Source organism: Manis pentadactyla, chromosome 14 (genome assembly GCF_030020395.1).
Source record: "Manis pentadactyla isolate mManPen7 chromosome 14, mManPen7.hap1, whole genome shotgun sequence".
Lineage (NCBI taxonomy): Eukaryota > Metazoa > Chordata > Mammalia > Pholidota > Manidae > Manis > Manis pentadactyla.
Window position 1 is genome coordinate 667,931 of NC_080032.1, and position 16,902 is coordinate 684,832.

At 51.1% G+C, this 16,902-nt stretch overlaps 1 protein-coding gene across 4 annotated transcripts in view; it reads left to right on the forward strand.

The window, feature by feature from the left end:
• Window positions 1-16,902, forward strand: part of SYNDIG1 (synapse differentiation inducing 1) — a 115,401-nt gene that overhangs the window by 47,870 nt on the left and 50,629 nt on the right. For all 4 annotated transcript variants that reach the window (XM_036908687.2, XM_057491590.1, XM_036908685.2 and 1 more), the window contains exon 2: window positions 6,906-7,430. In XM_036908687.2, the coding sequence (XP_036764582.2) occupies window positions 6,906-7,430 (525 nt within the window). The remainder of the gene's footprint in view (window positions 1-6,905; window positions 7,431-16,902) is intronic.

The window sequence follows — 16,902 nt, forward strand, 5'->3', positions numbered from 1 at the left end:
TACTGTCTTATGGTGTTCATGTGTCACAGATATGCTCGTTTGCTTCAGCCACTTAGAAATGTAAAAAATGACTCCTAGCTTGTGGGCTATGCAAACATGGTGCTGGGCTGGGCCTGTCCTGTGGACTCTGTTGCCGATTCCTGGTGGGGAGTGCTGGTAATTCGATGTTGGTGGTGCTGAAGTGGTGGCGTTGGTAAAGGCAGACACAGAGATATTGCTGGGGAAGAGCCTGCTCCCACAACATGAGCCAAATGAAACTGGCACAACCTCTTCAGGCAGTCATGGCCCCTGTGTCACAGCCTTTCTTCTGCACTTCTCCGACTGTTAACGAACCAGATCTAAAGTCCCTGTGGACTCTCTCCCAGAGGTGCTGTGACAAGACCTTGCTTGCCAGCAGAAGTTTGGGTCGCAGGACGTCCCAGTCCACCAGAAGTGATAAGTTTGATGATGCAGCATCTTGCGACGGTTATGTGCCATTTAAAAGTTAAATAACAATAACCTATCTGGTCCTGAATGCTTCATTAACTGTCTCCCCTGCCAAATCACAGGCTTTTCTGTGTGTTTGTGCTAAAGGCAAACTTTAATTGTTTTAATGAGGATTTGCAAGCAGCTCTTTTCTCTCAACACATGAGCCTGGGCAGAAACATATATCATTTGCTTAGCAGGAGGGAAGAGTTGCTGTTTATCACAGAAGATGTCTAAACAGTGTTGGGGTTTAGGGAAGACCCAGAGCCCAGTGCCCTCGTAATGCTTTGCTTAACTGAGCTGTTTGAGAGGGATTAAAACTGCTCAGAGCAATTCATTCCTGCCACACATCCCAAGTGTCCTGGCTCAGCTCATCTGCTAATTAGTTTAATTTTCCTTCAGTTGCATAAACAGTTTGCTCTGTTCTGTTTCTACTTGAAGATGCTGCCTGAACAGTTGTTTTATATGTTAAATGCACCTGTTACTGCTAAAATCCCTGCCATATAAGGTTCTCAGCAGCCACAGAGGTCCAGACCCTAGATGCTACTCTGCAGAACTCTGTCTGCTGCCCACCAAACTGCCCAGCTGTGTAGATCTTTAAGTCTTCCTGTGGGAAGGGTGCGTGTAAGGGATGGGGGGTGGGAGGCGAGGTGGCAGAGACACAAATGTTTAAATAGCTAGAATTGTTCACAGGCCTCAGAAAAAAGGAAAACTAATATGAGACAGTTTGGGGTGCTTCCGCTTGTTTATGTCTTTGTGTGGAAATAATTATACTTACAATACAGTTTCCCAAAACTTTCATTTGATTTTTTCCTAGTTACTTCCTTAGAGCACAGCATCTATGAAACGTTACAGAAAAGTCTGGGAAAGATGTAACCTGTAATGTATATTCGCTGTTTCTCCATGGCTAGGTCCACGTATAATTCCGTCATACGCATTATACATATAATTCCTGGTGGAACATGCTGGGATTCTTTAAAAGCGGTGTATGTCGTAGGGGCTGGACGCAGACAGAACACAAAACTGCTCAGATCCTGCTGTGAGTCAGGAAGGTGGAGGCTTTGGCCTTTGGCTATGGCACAGGCTGCCTTATTCTGGCCTGAAACTCCAGCAAGCCTCTGCACCTGCCACGTGGCTGAGCTCTCTGCTTCCCAGGGAGGAGCAGGTACACGTGCTGTGCTTTCTCCCATCAGCAGGTCGCCTGACCTGCGTGCCAGTGGGGTTCCCCTGGCCCCAGCTTACCAACCATCCAAGGTGCCTGGCGCCCTGTGTTCCAGGCTGCTCCTCCCTCCAGAGGTGCAGACCGAGCATTTGTGTGGCTCTGTTTGTGTTTAAGACAGTTTTATTCTCATTGTGTGCTTGCCAGAGAATGAATGCGCTGTTTTATCAACCACTCAGCGAGAGCGCTGGGGTGATAGCGGTCCAGTCTGACACAGCAGCTCATGAGCACCCCTCCGCCACAGGCGGCTCACCCACGCAGGGGACTATTACTCAGCCATAAAGAGGGCTGACATACTCACGTCCATGACATCATGGATAAGGGCTTTGCAGAGAACATTCTGCTCCGTGAAAGAAGCTAGCCATAAAGTGTATGTACTGTACGATTCCTTTTGTGTGCAATGTCCAGGATAATCAACTCCGTAGAGACAGAAGGTAGATGAATGGATGCCAGGGGCTGTTGAAGGAACGGGGAGTGGCTGCTGGTGGGTATGAAAGGATGAAGATGTTCTGTATTGGCCAAACATGAGCTCCTGATCAAGCACCTCTGTTCTAGGACTCGTCAGAATCCCAAGGACGGCTGAGATGGTTTCTGGCCTAGAGGAGCTGCAGACCAGCTGAGGCCAAGCCCTGTGCAGTGGATGGTAGTGGAGCCTGCCGGGTAGTGTCTCAGAGGGCCTGACCTGGACATGCCCTTTGGGGGGAGATGTCTGAGCAAAGGCTACTGACAGGTCAGCAGGCAGCCAGGGGAGAGCAGAGCCAGACAGAACCAGATGTGCTCAGCACACACAGAGGCCAGTTCAGAGGAAAGGAGACGCTGGGTGTCCTGAGCTGGGTGCGTGGGGTCCAGGGAGTGGGGAACGGGGGGCAGCCTCCAGCCTTGGGGCCCAGTCTGAGGCCTGGAGTGCAGATGGCGGGCCCCCAGGAGCCTTTCAGGACACAGTCAGTCAGGCATTATCCAGACCCTCACCCAACGGCCCTGGGGAGGAGTGTGGTAGTCAAGACTGTAGACTCAACTAGCGCTGTTCATAATTCTGTGCAAAAGTGATTCGACGTGAATATATCTGGAAGATTTTCATAAACATCTCTTCCGTCAGTGTCTTTCGAAAAATTTAAAGTAGCAACATGGAAACACACGGCCATGAGCCACAGTCGCCCCTCTCCAGGCTGGCAGCAGTGTAGCTGGGCCACTGCATGTGGGGGCTCCAGGGGCTCTGCCTGGCCCTGCGGGTCCTGCCTGGCCCTGGGGACCCCACCTGGCTCTGGAGACCCCGGGGGCTCTGCTTTGGAGACACTTGTTCTGACCATCAGCTGAGGATGGCTCTACTGGGTGGCTTGAATCTGAGGGGCTTCTCTGAGCAACAACAGCAGCAATGGTGCCTGGATGGCTTGGGGGTGGGGCAGGAATGGCCTTGGGGCTCGGCAGGCTGAAGGGATGAGCCGTGTCCAGGTGACTTTGAAACTAGGTTTAATGGCCACAGAAGCTCCAAGAATCAAATGCCAAATAAGCCAAAAAACAACACAGAACTGGGCAGGGGGCACCGAGAGCCCTCCAGTCAGCCCTTCTCCCACCTCTCCCACCCTGGCCTCCTTCACCTTTACCTGCGAGGCTGTTTCCTCTTCCCAGATGGCTGCTCTGCCTCAGAGGCTGCTCATGTCTCTTCTCCACAGATCACAGAATGCTCCAGTCAGTCCCCATTCCTCTGGCCTCAGTAGCAGTAAGAGCCGGGGCAGCTGTCACCGCCACCTCCCAGGGCTCTGCCTCCAAATCCGTAAGCCCCAGGCTCCGTGCATCAGCTGCAGGTGACACTCAGCTTAAAGCATTTTTCTATTTTTCATGCTCTGTTTCTTTTAAAGTATGACCCACTGTGCTTATTCACTCTTGCGTCCCTTCTGGTGCAGCCTTGACATCTGCAATTATTTCTTTGTTAATTCTACCTCTTCCCTGGGTTCTGCTCACATCTCTCTCCAGCCTCAGATGGTATTGCTTCTGCTTTCACCCAATTCTGATTTATGCTCTTCTCTCACAATTTCTATCATTTTCTCAAGTCCCTTTAGCTCATTTCGAGATATTAGATTTCAGATTCATATTGGCGTGATGGTTTCTGGTACATTTGCGGTCTCGCTATTTATTATAGTGGTTTATGTAATCGCTTTCTTTTTCATAGATTAAACTTTCACTGTAAGGAACTCATCTTTCTAACTCCAGCAAGCACCAAGCATCATGTCTTGCAATAATAAGTGATTGGCAAATCTATATTTTATTAAACTGAAACCTAGCCTATTGTGATCAATGTGAGATTTTTACTACCTTGTGGAAAAGCTCTATCTAATCCCATGAAACCCTACGACTCATGGGCCAGGAGGTGCAAACCACAAGAGCGGACAGGCACCTTAGAGCTGCTCTCACTCAACTGCTTTGTCAGTGACCCCACTTTCATGAGCTGCTTGCCCAGAATCACGCAGACATGTGACAGCTTAATTGGACTGATCCTTGGTTTCCTGACTCTTAGGTTATCACTCTTTATACCATGACAGTCTCAAAGTAAAGGAAAACACGTTTCCTAGACAATCGAAAATGTGCACAGGTGCTGCATACCTACTTTTGTCTTTCTCTTCCTTTCACAGTCCCCGTGCGTCTCCTTAGCCACCCGGTACTCACCCCAGCTTGTGGGCAGCAGGGTTCTCCCATCACCAGTGCCAAGAGTGAGCCCTGGGAAGGAGGCGACCGTGTGCAGGGACACAGAGCTGCCCTCCCTCCCCTGTGCTCCCCGCCTGTCCCTCCAGCAGAGCAGCGGTGACGCACATCAGCGGCCTCCTCTGCTGGGCTCATGCCCCAGTCTCAGGGCCCCCCAGAGATGACGCTGGCAGCACCCTAGACACAGCAGGGGCTGCTGGAGATGAAAGGTTCAGAGGAGAGGCTCTCCTCTTTACTGGTTCTGCATATCATGGAGTGAGAAAAAAATACAAAATAAATAAACTACTATTTGTCATAGAATATGCTGGTTATATTTTGTGATTGTTTCTCTGTTATAAAGAGCCTTGGGAGAACAGCACAGCCATCAGCTAAGACTGCAGAAAGGAGGGGACTGGTGGGGTCCCCCTACAGGCAGCACCACTGACGGCTTCTCCCCTATTTTACCTCTGAGCGGCTGAACTCAGGCAGGAAAGACTGGTGTCAGGCTGGAGGTGGTGGAAGGAAATGCAGAGGGACCGAGCTCACAGGAAGTATGAGCTTAAGGACAACATGTATGATGGCCAGTCTGTGATAAAAGAGATACTGAAGGACACTGCAGGGACAGAAGCAGAACCCACCTACTCCAGCCCCTTTCCCAGGTGCAACATAGCTGACGACGCTCAATGCTGAAAAAAATTCACTTCAAGAAGAAAGATCTTAAAGAATGCCAACTGTTTGATATATTTACTTGAATGCTTTAAAAAAGGTAGTAAATTCTCCATTACAAAATGGAACCAACCTGTATGAACAATCAATCCAAAACCCGGCCTGTCTACACAGCAGTGCCTTGAACTTAATGTGCAGAATAGCTACTGTGACCACCCTGAAGGGGGTACTGAGGATCCTGTGTCTCTCACAGCCTCAGGGGGCATTTAGGGGGAGGCCCCGGAGGGAGGCTGAGAGGCCTGAGCTGTGCCAGCCTCAAGACTCCGTGAAGTCGGACTCAGGGGAGACCGCCGAGGAGGGATTATCCCTACCACGTAGCACCTGAACATATTATTTCGACAGAAGGCCATTGAGGACCTGCTGCCCAGCAGGTTCTGGGAAGGGAAAGGCTACTGGCTTCTTTAGCCTCAGGGGCTCCAGGGCTGGGGCTGATGGTGACATTAGTAGCTGTCCTGCTGGCAGGGCCAGATGCCACAGGAGCCGTGAGGAAAACCACAGCTGAGAGCTGAGAACACACCAGCAAAGGGGAGGCTGCTGTTGCTGGGCAAGGGCACGCAGTTCCCCTGAGGAGGTGGAATTTGAACAAATGCTACCAAATGTCTTCTTAAGGCACATACAGCCGATCAGGATGGAAGGGGCCGAGTCTAAGGAGCTGAACCGGGTTTTGGGGTTATTCTGGTCCTGGTAGTACATCCCGCAGGCCCCCAACCATACGAGGGGGCCCAGCTTTGACATTAACCCGGCAGCTTCCCGGCGGAAGGTGGAAGACTAGCGAAGTCAAGGGTTTGGGCCAGAAGCAGCTCATATGCATATTGTGTGGGTCTGGAAGGTCATTGGCCACAGGGCTTCTCAGACACGTGCGGGCCTCGCACACGGCGGGTGAGCAAAAGGTCCTGTTCACACAGTTCGGTTAGTGGTTCTCGTTCTCAGACCGTGACTGGGCCTCTGTGCTCCACGCTTCCGAGCGCCACGTGAGCGGACACGGAGGTCTGTTTCCTCATTGCTCTTAAATCGGACACAGTGTCACATTAATGACGCCACCACCTCAGGGCACAGACTGCGGCTGACCGGTCATTTTCAACTCTATTAAGATGTTATTTTCCAATTCCTCACAAAGGTGTCCTTGCTATCTCACCCCTTTGGTCAATCTGAAGTCTTAGACTCCTGTAGCTACCACCAAATAAGGCAGTTTTAATGCAAGAAAATTCTTAAATATCTTCGGAAGCCAGGGCTTCCAAAGTCCCAGAGATGAAATGTCTTCCTACGTAATAGTTAAGCTACTTGCAAAGGGGAACAGTCTGAGGAAATTCATTCTTTATCTCCAAAAATCTCAATTTTGGGTATCTTCTCTTCTTTTTTTCTTTAACATTTGAAACCCTACTCGGACATGACCTAGGGAGAAACAGTTTAGAGGACTTAATTGTGTACAAAAATGTACATGTTGCTTCAGGCTGAACGCCATTAGGCAGGGGAGTTGCTACCTGATGCCTGCGACCAGCTCGAAGGCCGGCAGGCGTGTGTGAGTGCAGCTAATTCCAATGGAGAGTTCTAGAATGTGCGTGTGTCACGGCCACCGGATTTTGCCCACATACAGCACTGATGGCGTGGGTCCTCCTGCCCTTTATTTCTAAGTCTGCGTGGGAGCCTGTTCAGCCCTCTCCACCTGGGGCGTGTTTCCTGCTGGGCGTGCGGGGCGGCATGGGGCCTTGTGCCCGGGCTCAGGCCCCTGGCAGGCGGGCAGGTGGGGGGTGCGGCTCTGGGCGGCGGGCCCTCCACAGGTGCCTCCCCGTCTCACCCCTGTTCCCTCCTCCTCTCCCAGGAGACATGGGCCCCGGGGGGCCGGCGTGACCCCGGCGCCGCCCGCACGAGGCCCCACAGCATGGACGGCGCCCTGGAGCCACGGAGCGCCGTGGCGCGCGGGCAGAGGAACGGGCTCATCAACACCCGAAGCGTGTCGGCCGACGGCAGAGATGGGCCGGTGCCCGTGCGCCCGGCGCCGCAGCACCCCAGCTGCCGCAGGACGGACACCGCCCCAGGCGCCCCGGACACCCCACGCAGCCCCCCGCGCGGCCCGGCGCGCCAGCCGCTGGACCCCGGGGCCCTCCCGCGGGCCGCCGAGCCGCACTTCCGTGCCAACATCCTCTTCTTCTCGGAGGCCATGCTGCGCCCCTGGGCTGACGGCGCGGCCGACTGCTGCGAGACCACCTTCATCGAGGGCCGGTCACCCGCCAAGGACGGCCTCGAGCGCCCCGACGGCAGGTTCCTGGACCTCTCGGCTGACGACATCAAAATCCACACGCTCTCCTACGATGTGGACGATGAGGAGGAGTTCCAGGAGCTGGAGGTCAGAGGCCCATTCGCCACGCACCGTCAGGAATGGGGCGTGGGATGTGGCGGGACCCATGGGTGCCTGGCAGGAGCCGGGGAGCAAACCGGTCAGCAGATCCCAGCGCCCGAGGCGTTCCTGGCGGCCTGTGGCTGCTGAGTGTTGGCGGGAGATGGACGCGTGGAGGGAGGCTAGACGGGGAGAGCAGGGCGAGGGCCCGGGCCCAGCGGGGATTCCCTGGGGGTCATGGCCTGGGAAGGGGGCTGCAGGCGGACTGAAGGGTCGCCAGTACCAGCAGGTCCGCTGGGGGTCCCAGCAAGACCCCACCCACAGGAGAAGAGGGCCATTGGCAAAAGCCAGATGAGGGGGGGCGCGTGGTGCTGGGGCCACACGGCTGGAGACACATGTGGGGGACAGTCTGGGAAAGCGACCAAGGTGAGGGCATAGTGCGAGGGCCATGAGAGCTGCCACCCAGCAGGTGAGGCTCCCAGCAAAGCAAACTCCGGGCCTCCTGCCTGCAAGATGCGGAGGCAGGAGAAAGGTTTGGGGTTGTCAGACCCACACCCGTGGGCCCTAGCGGGGTAGGGGGCCACGGAAATCGTCAGGAACTGATAGACTGAGGAGATCAGCAGTGTCAGGCCTGGAGGTGCAGCTGGAGGTGCGGATTCAATCAGAAGCGAGATGCAGGGATGGGAAAATAACAGGTGACGCGTCGCAGTCCCCGTGGATGGAGCTGTGAAACCCAGGGACAGGGGCCAAGAGCAGTCACTGGAGTGGGCGGGCAGGAGCAGACCCTCACACCTCTGAGGATGCCCGCCAAGGGAGGAGAAGGGGCGAGCTCCGGCGGTACGAGAGAGGTGGGAAGGTGGGGGGCGCTTTGGCCTCTGTTCAAAGGCCTCTGTTCAGTGTCCGCTGTTTCCCAGTGTCTGTTCTTGCTGACCTGCATGAGGTTTGGGAAACAGGCAGCACAATCGATGCAGCTTCAGGGTGACGCCGGAGGTAGAGGGCGGAATACCCAGTGTGCTCTGCGAGCCCCCAAAAGGAGGGGATGGGCTCGCACTCACCTGGGGCAGTCAGGAGTCACTGCAGAGGAGATGGCCTGCCCCACTTCCTGAGGGCGAGAACTATCAGCAGGAGGGCTCAGGGAGGCAGCTGTGGAGCTCCAGACCAAGGGACGTCGTGAGCAGGTGAGGAACAGAGGCGTCCTCCTGAGTCTGAGGGGCCCAGTACCTGGTTAGATGGCTCAGACCTAAGGCTCATGGTGGGGCAGGGCAGACAGGGCCAAGAGGAAGGGGGCCCCCTCACCTTACCAGCCATCTAAGGAAGACTGGGTATTAGGTATTAGGTGGGGTCACAACTCCAGAGGACTGTGAGGCAGGAGGGGCAGTAACAGCTTCAAGAAGGAGCCCTGGGTGGGTGAGCCCGGGCCCAGCAGCGTCAGCCTCAGCTCCCAGGGAGCAGCCGGGCCGCACCACTCAGGCCACTCTGATCTATACCCAACAGCTCCCGCAGGGGCATGGAGAACCTGACGGGGTTTCAGGAGGGGGGCTGGGGTCAGGGCTGGGCAGTCAGAAGCTGCAGATTGGGCAGGGTGCAAGGGGCTGGGGACTGGGGCTGGCACCAGGGCCCAAGGGGCCTGTCCCATGAGGTGACATCAGAAGTGAAGAAGGACCTGAGGAGGGGAGCTTGCCTATGTTGGTAGTGACGGCAAGGAGGGGTCAGGACCCTTCTGTGCTGAGATGGTCCCGAGCCCCCAGGCAGGTTTTCAGCTTGGTTATGAATTCTTGGAAAATCAGCTCCAATGTATAAGGTCCACCAGCAGCAGAAAGTTTGGGATAGTTACTAGATTGAAAATGTAAAAGGAATTCCTACATGTCTCCACCAGGCTTTTGCACTCGTGTGGGGTCCATTCACACACACACAGACATGCACGCACACACACGCACGCACACACATACACACATGTTATATCCACACACTCTCTCCCTGTCTGTGAATAAATGCCCTGTGCCGGGGGGTGGAGATGACCGGTGCTTAGCGTGTCTTTGGGTCCTCAGCTAATGCCCATCCTGTGGCCGTGCAATGAGCCAGACTCAAAAGGATTGTATTCCTCTTTCTTTAAGACTTGCATGGACTTCCACCTGAGCATGCAAGTAGACACAGACATGATTTAAATACCACTTTTTTCATAGTATGTCTTAACCTACATTTTTGGCAATCAGTTACTGAATCCATTTTATCATGACAATTTTCACACAATTTCTTCAGCTGGTAGATACGGTATCTGGAACTCTGCAAAGGTCCAAAAGCCACTCAGAAACCATCTTGTCAATCAAATGGTATGACGTGAGTGGCTGGGAAGGCAGGCTTTTCTACCTAGTTGGCCAGGTAGTGCAGGTGCTGGGGGAGTGAGCTATGTGCCCCAGGTGTGCTCCTCTACCCAGGCAACAGTGGTGGGGGCCCGTCAGAAGCAGTTCCCTTAATGATACAGCAGCTGGTATCTTTAGCCATAATCCCAGTACCTACTGGTTAATAATTCTATAGTGGCCTCTGGTTATAGCAATAAGATGGGCATGTTAGCATTTACACCCCAGGCAGAAAGGGTACAGACGCCCAAGGACATCCACGGGACAAGTCATCTAAGTGTCTGGCAGCTTCTTACGCGTTAGTGAGACTTTTGGGTTGGCATCCAATGAGCACACCTGGGCCAGGAAATGGCTCTGAGGCGGGGGGATTCCAAGACACAGCGTGGCTGGTGTTGCTCCCCCAGTGCCGTTAGTCCACCCACGAGGGGCTGGGGGGCGATCCAACGTGCTTCATTTGGTCCTGCAGGATGTCTGTGAAAACAGGGATCTCAGCAACGTTCTTGGTGTTGTTTTCTGCTTTTCTGTAAATGAAGAAAAACTAATGACTAGGTGGGAGTGTCAGGCATGCAGTAATCATCCTAAGGTTTATTCTTTTTCTATTCCATGGACTAATAAAGGAGCATGTATCAATGAGCGTTTGCTGCATAACAACTCACCCCAGAACCTAATGGCTTAAAATCACACGGTTTAGTGGGTCTCAGCTGGACAGCGCTGCTCTGCGGTCTTACCTGCGTTCGCTCACCATCCGTGCTTGGCTGTCACTCGGCAAGGCGCCATGCTCAGCAATGTTGGCTGACCCTTGGCTGGAGTGACAGAGGGGATGAGACCTCGTGTGGGCCACCTCGTCATGAGGCAGAGATTCCAGGAGCAGCAAGAGAGGGGGAGTCTCCACGTGAAAGGGCTTCTCAAGTCTCTGCTTGGTTACATGTGTTACTGTCCAACACAAGTCACGTGGCCAGACCCGAAGGCTGTGTGGACAGAATGATTCAGGGCGACGATACAGGGAAATGCCAACAGACTGGGTGTTGGAGCTGCGGCCAGACGTGTGGACTGTCCGGCGTTTGTTTTAAGACCATCCAGTGACCAGAGCGGCAGCAGTCATGATTACATTGTTACCGAGACAAAAGGCATCATGAATTTTGATCCAGAGCTCTTTGCACAAGGCAGTTCTACTTCAGACAAAAGGAAAAACAGTGATTTTAGCTTTGGGGATCTTCTGTAGCTTCACTCGTTCTTCACACAATAGCAAATCCGTATGGTTTCCTGAAAATTGCCATGTTCAGAAAGCTGCTGCCTGGAGTTCCTGTCTGCACGGCCACCTGCCTCGTCTCTGTCCCTGCGACCCTCCCCCTGGGCAGCTGCGCCCTGGCACTTATACTGGAGATGCCCCTCATCCAGTGGGGTCCACTCACCTGGCACAGGTTTCTCCGAGAACGTACGGAGCGCTTAGGTTGCCTGTCAGGTGCAGCACTGGCGTTAACGTGAATGGGCTCTGCAGCTAATCTCAAGAAGCTTTATGGGAAGACCTCCAAAATTACCGTCTGCCCTGCACTGCCTGAAAGTGCGAGGGCTGGTCACAGTGGAGAGTTGGATCTGGCTCGCTCTGCAGCCAGGCAGAGATCTCGGGGGGCCTGAGGGGTTCTGGGGACATAGGGAAGGCTGCACACCATTGAGTGTAGCTATACCCAGTGTGACCACACAGGCCTCCCTCGGGGTGCCCTGGGAGCGCAGGTGTGTGATGACCGGGCCGGGCGCCCCCTGCCTGGTTTCTGACCCCTGAGTGTCCTGTCCTCAGACCTCGGTGAAGCTGCGCCAGCAGCACAGACACTCAGAGGCTCCTGGTGCAGGCAGACAGCCGTCTAGGAAATACAAACTCTGACGGAAAGCCAGGAAACGAAGTGGGTGGAGTCCGCGGCTCCAGATGCCTCACAGTCCTCGGCTGCTAGAGACACTACTCCAACGTGGACAGGCCAGTCACTCACCATTTATGTGGACAGTGGGGGCCCCCAGGGTCCCTGAGGCCACAGAACGTCACCGTGCAGAAACAGAGCCCAAGAGGGATGAGCCTTCTCCCCACCAGAGGCAGAAGGAGAGGAAAATACATGCTTACGGGACACCTGTCTGTACCAGACCAGCCAGCTCTGCCTGCTGCTCCGCGGAGCACCACTGGGCACAGGGAACTATTCCTGCCAACCCCGCACGTGAGGAGACGGCCAAGGTCGCACGGGCGGCTGAGTGGGCAGCTCCCAGAGCCCCAACTTTACACCCTCACCCCGATGCTCATGCTCTTCTTCCTGCATTAGAAAAAAATGTGTTTCCATGAGCTGCTGTTTCAGAGCCCACAGGTGAGCAGCAGCCTTCAGAGCTGGGGTGGCGACAGCCCTGATCAGCTGCGGCTCTCCGCAACCTCTGAGTCTGCCAGCCGTCAAACCCTGAAGCCTGTCGGGAGAGACTGGATGTCACGATGGCCACGTAGCACTGAGCTGCCTCGTGAAGAAATATGAGCAAGAGGGGGGCAGGCAGACGCTGGAGAGAACACCGAAGCTGCGCGGGACCACAGCAGGCACAGCGCCAGTACAGGGGACAGGTGACTCGGAAAATACTAGACAAACCTCAAAAATTATCTTCAGTGTCCCTTGAGAGGCTGGGGCCGCTGATTGAGGGGTGCACCAGCTAGCGCCTCAAACAAAAGCAATCCTGAAGGGAGGGAGTGCTCTGGCCCCGGGGTGGGGGGGCCTCAGGCGCTCAGAGTCCATGATGCAGGATACTGAGGTCGACGCCCTTAATCACGTGTATCAGGTTCCCTTTTATCACAGCTTTGTTGAACAGTTTTCTTTTTAATAAAAAATGTTTGCTCAATTTTGTCAAATGCTTTTTCTATGTCTACTTAGATTATCATGTATGGGTTTTTTGGGTTGTTTTTTTGTCCTTTATTAATGCGATAACAGATTATCTGATTTTCAGATATAAAACTATCCTAACATTTGGGGATGTATGCTTCTTGGGCATGCTGTATACTCCGTTGTAAATATTTGGATTTGATTTGCCAGTAATTTGTTAAGGACATTCCTGAGCATGTCCACGAGGGATGTTGGCCTGTAGTTTTATTTTCTTGTGATTCTTTTTCTGGGTTTGGTATCAGGGTAACCCTGGCTTCGTAGAATGAGTTAGGAAATGTTGCCTCAATTTTCTGGGAGATTCTGCATAGTATTGGTACCATTTCTATTTGAATATTTGTTAGAAGTCACCAGTGAAGCTGACCAGGCCTTGAGTGTTTCCTGGACGGTTATTCGGAAGAAGGGCTTTTATTGCTGATCTGATCTGATTTCTGTATTATTTTAAGCCTGTTGTTTTAAAGAAAATTTTCAGGTTTCCCTCTCTTCTTAACTCTTCTTAGCTCTTAACTCTCTTTAACAGTAATTCATTCCATTCTAAGAACTTGTCGCTTGTATTTAAATCATCTACTTCGTTGGCATCAAGGTCATAATATTCCATTTAAATCTTTTTACTTTCCATGCAGTTGGTAACGTCTCCTCCTTCATACCTGATTTTGGTAATTTGAGATTTCTATTTCTTCCTGGTCAGTCTAGCCAAAAATGTGTACTTTTCAATGATATTTTCAAATAGCTGATGGCTGGTTCCATTGATTTCACTCATGCTTTTCTGCCTTCCATGTCATCAATTTCCACTCAGATATTTATCATCTCTTTCCCTCTGTTTCCTTTGGATTAAATTTGCTCTTCTTTACCTAGTTTCTTTAGGCAAGAGCCTAGTTATCTATTTGAGATATTTTTTCTTCATAATACATGCTTTTAAAGCTGTTAACTCTCACTGCTTTAACTGCATCCTGCACATTTTAGTATGTTGTTTCTTTATCTTTGCCTTTGTTACAATATTTTCCAATGCCCTGGGTCCTGTGCTGTGCCCTGTCTCCCCCAGACAGCCAGCAAGTCTGCCAGCTTTTGCTTCATGTTTTGGGGCTCCCTTGGCCAGTGCATGTACATTTATAATTCTTCCCTCTTGCTGAAGTATTGCCCATTTCATCATTATAAAATGTCCCTCTTTGTGTCTGATACTGTTTCTCATCCTCAGGTTTGTCTTGTGTGGCACTAATATAGCCGTTCCGGCTTTCTTATCACCATTGGCATGATGTCTCTCGCTCCATCTTTTTGCTTAGAATTCATTTTGCCTCAGAATTTAATGTGTGCCCCTTATTGAAAGCACAGTGCTGGACCTTGTTTTCCAAATTGCCTTATAGTCTCTGTCTTTTGATGGGCATATTTAGTCCATTTGCTTCAAATGTGGTTTCTTTGTGGCTGGATTTAGGTCTGCTGATGTGCTTTTTGTTTTCTGCCCGTTTATTGGTTTTGTTATTGTTTCTCTTTTATTTCCAACTGTCTTTTTTGTGTTCGATGTGCATTTGCATAGCCACCACGTCAGCCAGGGATGCAAGGAGGCTTACGAGGCCCTCTGTGGTTCTCTTGTTTCTCGGGGCACCTGACAAATGCCTGGGTCGCCCTCTCGTCTGCGTCCACCAAGACTATAGACAGAGCCACAAGCTTTCCTGCCCGTAGAAAGGAGTGGGTTTTCCATCCGCTCCTCCCAATCAGTTCAGCCCCTTCCCACAATGAAGCTACTGGTGTCCACGCCTAGTAGTTTCTGACTCTCTTAGAAATATTTTACGGACCACGCTGGTACTGAGCCTGCAGACCCCTACTGTCCTTACTCAGAATCCAGCAGCGATGGTGAGGAGATGCCCCTCAGTATACTGCTGACCTTCAGTCACTGTTGACAGACCCCAATAGGGCTATTTGAGCAATTTTATCAGTTGTCTCTTGGGGACAGAATATGCCCACCTTCTGCCGCCGCACCAGAAGTCTTGCCAGGATATTATTTGAAGCACTGGACATGCATTTTCCAGCAAGCACTAGAAACAGACGAAGAATGTGTCCAGATGCCCACAGATGGTTTGTGGTTAGATTAAGAATTTTAATCAAATTAGTTATCTTTAAATATTATAGCATGCATTTGCTTATAGCATTAGAAAATTAAATTACTCCTTTTCCTCCCTTGGGACAGTCTGTAAATAAAGTAATATATTTAGTCTGCCCAGTTCTCCTGGATATGTGTATGGGTCACTCACAAGGGAACCCATTTTGTCTCCTTTTGGTCAAGAGTCCATTTTTTTGTCCAGACTTCAGCAGCCGCCTTGTTCTGGGAAGAGGGGCTATATGAATAATTTTGTCTCAACCAGAAATTAAATTTACTTTCACAACATAAACATTTGCCACCATTGAGGGCATACTTAAAACTTCCAAAGAGACACTCAAAATTATTTTGTGATATAGAGGCGTGATCAGAATGGTAGCAGGGCATTTGTCATTTTCATTTTCTGTATCAAGGATAACTCTCATTTAAATTGGAATTCAAGGCATATTTCTTAAAAAATAGAAATCAATATCTTCATATCCTCACCTAACATATTCTCAGCTTATATGGCAGTAAAAGGCACTGGCGTGTGTGATTATATCCATTGGGTGAGGCAAGACTCTCTGAGATAGTAAATCAGTCTGTCATAGAATACAAGCTGGTCATTCCTCATGTTCCTCTGAGACACTCTGATAAATAAAAGGGTGGGGGTATCAAACCAAATTTGTATACTAAAGAAATGAAAGCCTTTTTGATTTCCCGAACTTGTACTGATCAGCTCTCCTGATTGCAGCTTTTGAATTGCTTGTCAAAACTGCATGAGGACAGATACGTTATATCTGTGTCTGCCTTAATAAAGTGAATCATAGCCAGAAAATTAGAATCTTTTGTCATTGCAAGACTGTAATTGTTGCAATGAAATCAGTTTTTACATATTTCCATGTAGCTGTGAGCTAAGTGCTTCCTAACATAGGTAAATGTAGTTCGAATAACAATGAAGAAAGGACCTATAACTTTGATGACTCTCTTATATATTCAATTTTGAACACCAGTTAAAATTTTTTGCTCTAAACCAAATAGTAGTTTAATAAAATTTCCCCAAACTTAGCTGAAGATCCACTTATTTCAAGACTCATTTGAACAAAATTCAGCACAGAAAGTGGCCTTTGGGTCCTCAGTAACACAGATCAGCACAGAGGTTAGTGGGGGTATTTCTCCTCACTGGCTTGCTTCTCAGCCTGGCACTTTTCTAACTCCAATGTACGTATAAATGCACTTCCTCAGGGACTAGCCATGAGACCTTGGGGACATCATTTACCCTTGGCCAATGTTGATCAAAGTATCATCTCCTACTCTCTGTGTCACCAGTGATGAGGAGCATTAAAATCTGTTAGAAGCACATCCTTGAATTAAGGTACAGGTGGTGAAAACGTGCTCTTTTGAAGCGGTGATACTCCAGGGCAGCTCAGCTCTCTATGAATCATGCTCCTGGGAAACAAGGATGGAATGCATCATTCAAACCCAAGATGAGCCCCCCCTTTTATTTTAACCACTGTTTATAGGTCGTTTTGGTGCCCCGTGCTCTCTCCTACATGGAAAGAGACTAACACCGTGACACAACGCAGGTGGGTGCCTCTCCGCGGGGATTGTGAAGTCAGGTTTCCATAACATGAGACAGAGACGGAAGGAGGCAGGAAAGAGGCCTTCCCTGGGAGAGGGTGCTGAGGGACCGCCGAGCTCATCTCTGATGAGGGTGCGGCTCTCATTCACCAACGAGGGTTGTGGAGCAGTGCTGCCCTGGCTGGCAAGCTGGAGCTAGCTGGAGATCCCGGGGAAACCCGAATCCTCCTGGATAGTGAAGATCGCATTGCCTTCCCTGAATCAGTCCCCAGAGAAATGCTGCACTGTGTCAGGAAAAAGAGCCTCTGTCCAGGTTTGTTTAATGTACATGCTGCCGTGAAGTGGTGTTAATTGAAAAACGCCCTCTTTGCCTGGTTCATCACTCTTCGGTACATTTTCCCCACTGTACCTCAAATGTATCTGTAAGCAGAAAGCCCAGCTACAGTGGCTAGAGGACAAATAATTAGAAACTCCACATTTGGAAAGGTGACAACCACCAGGACATATGGCAGAAGTCTGTGTGATCACAAAACAAGTGGGATATGTGGAGTCAGGCAACATGCCTCAGAGTCCAA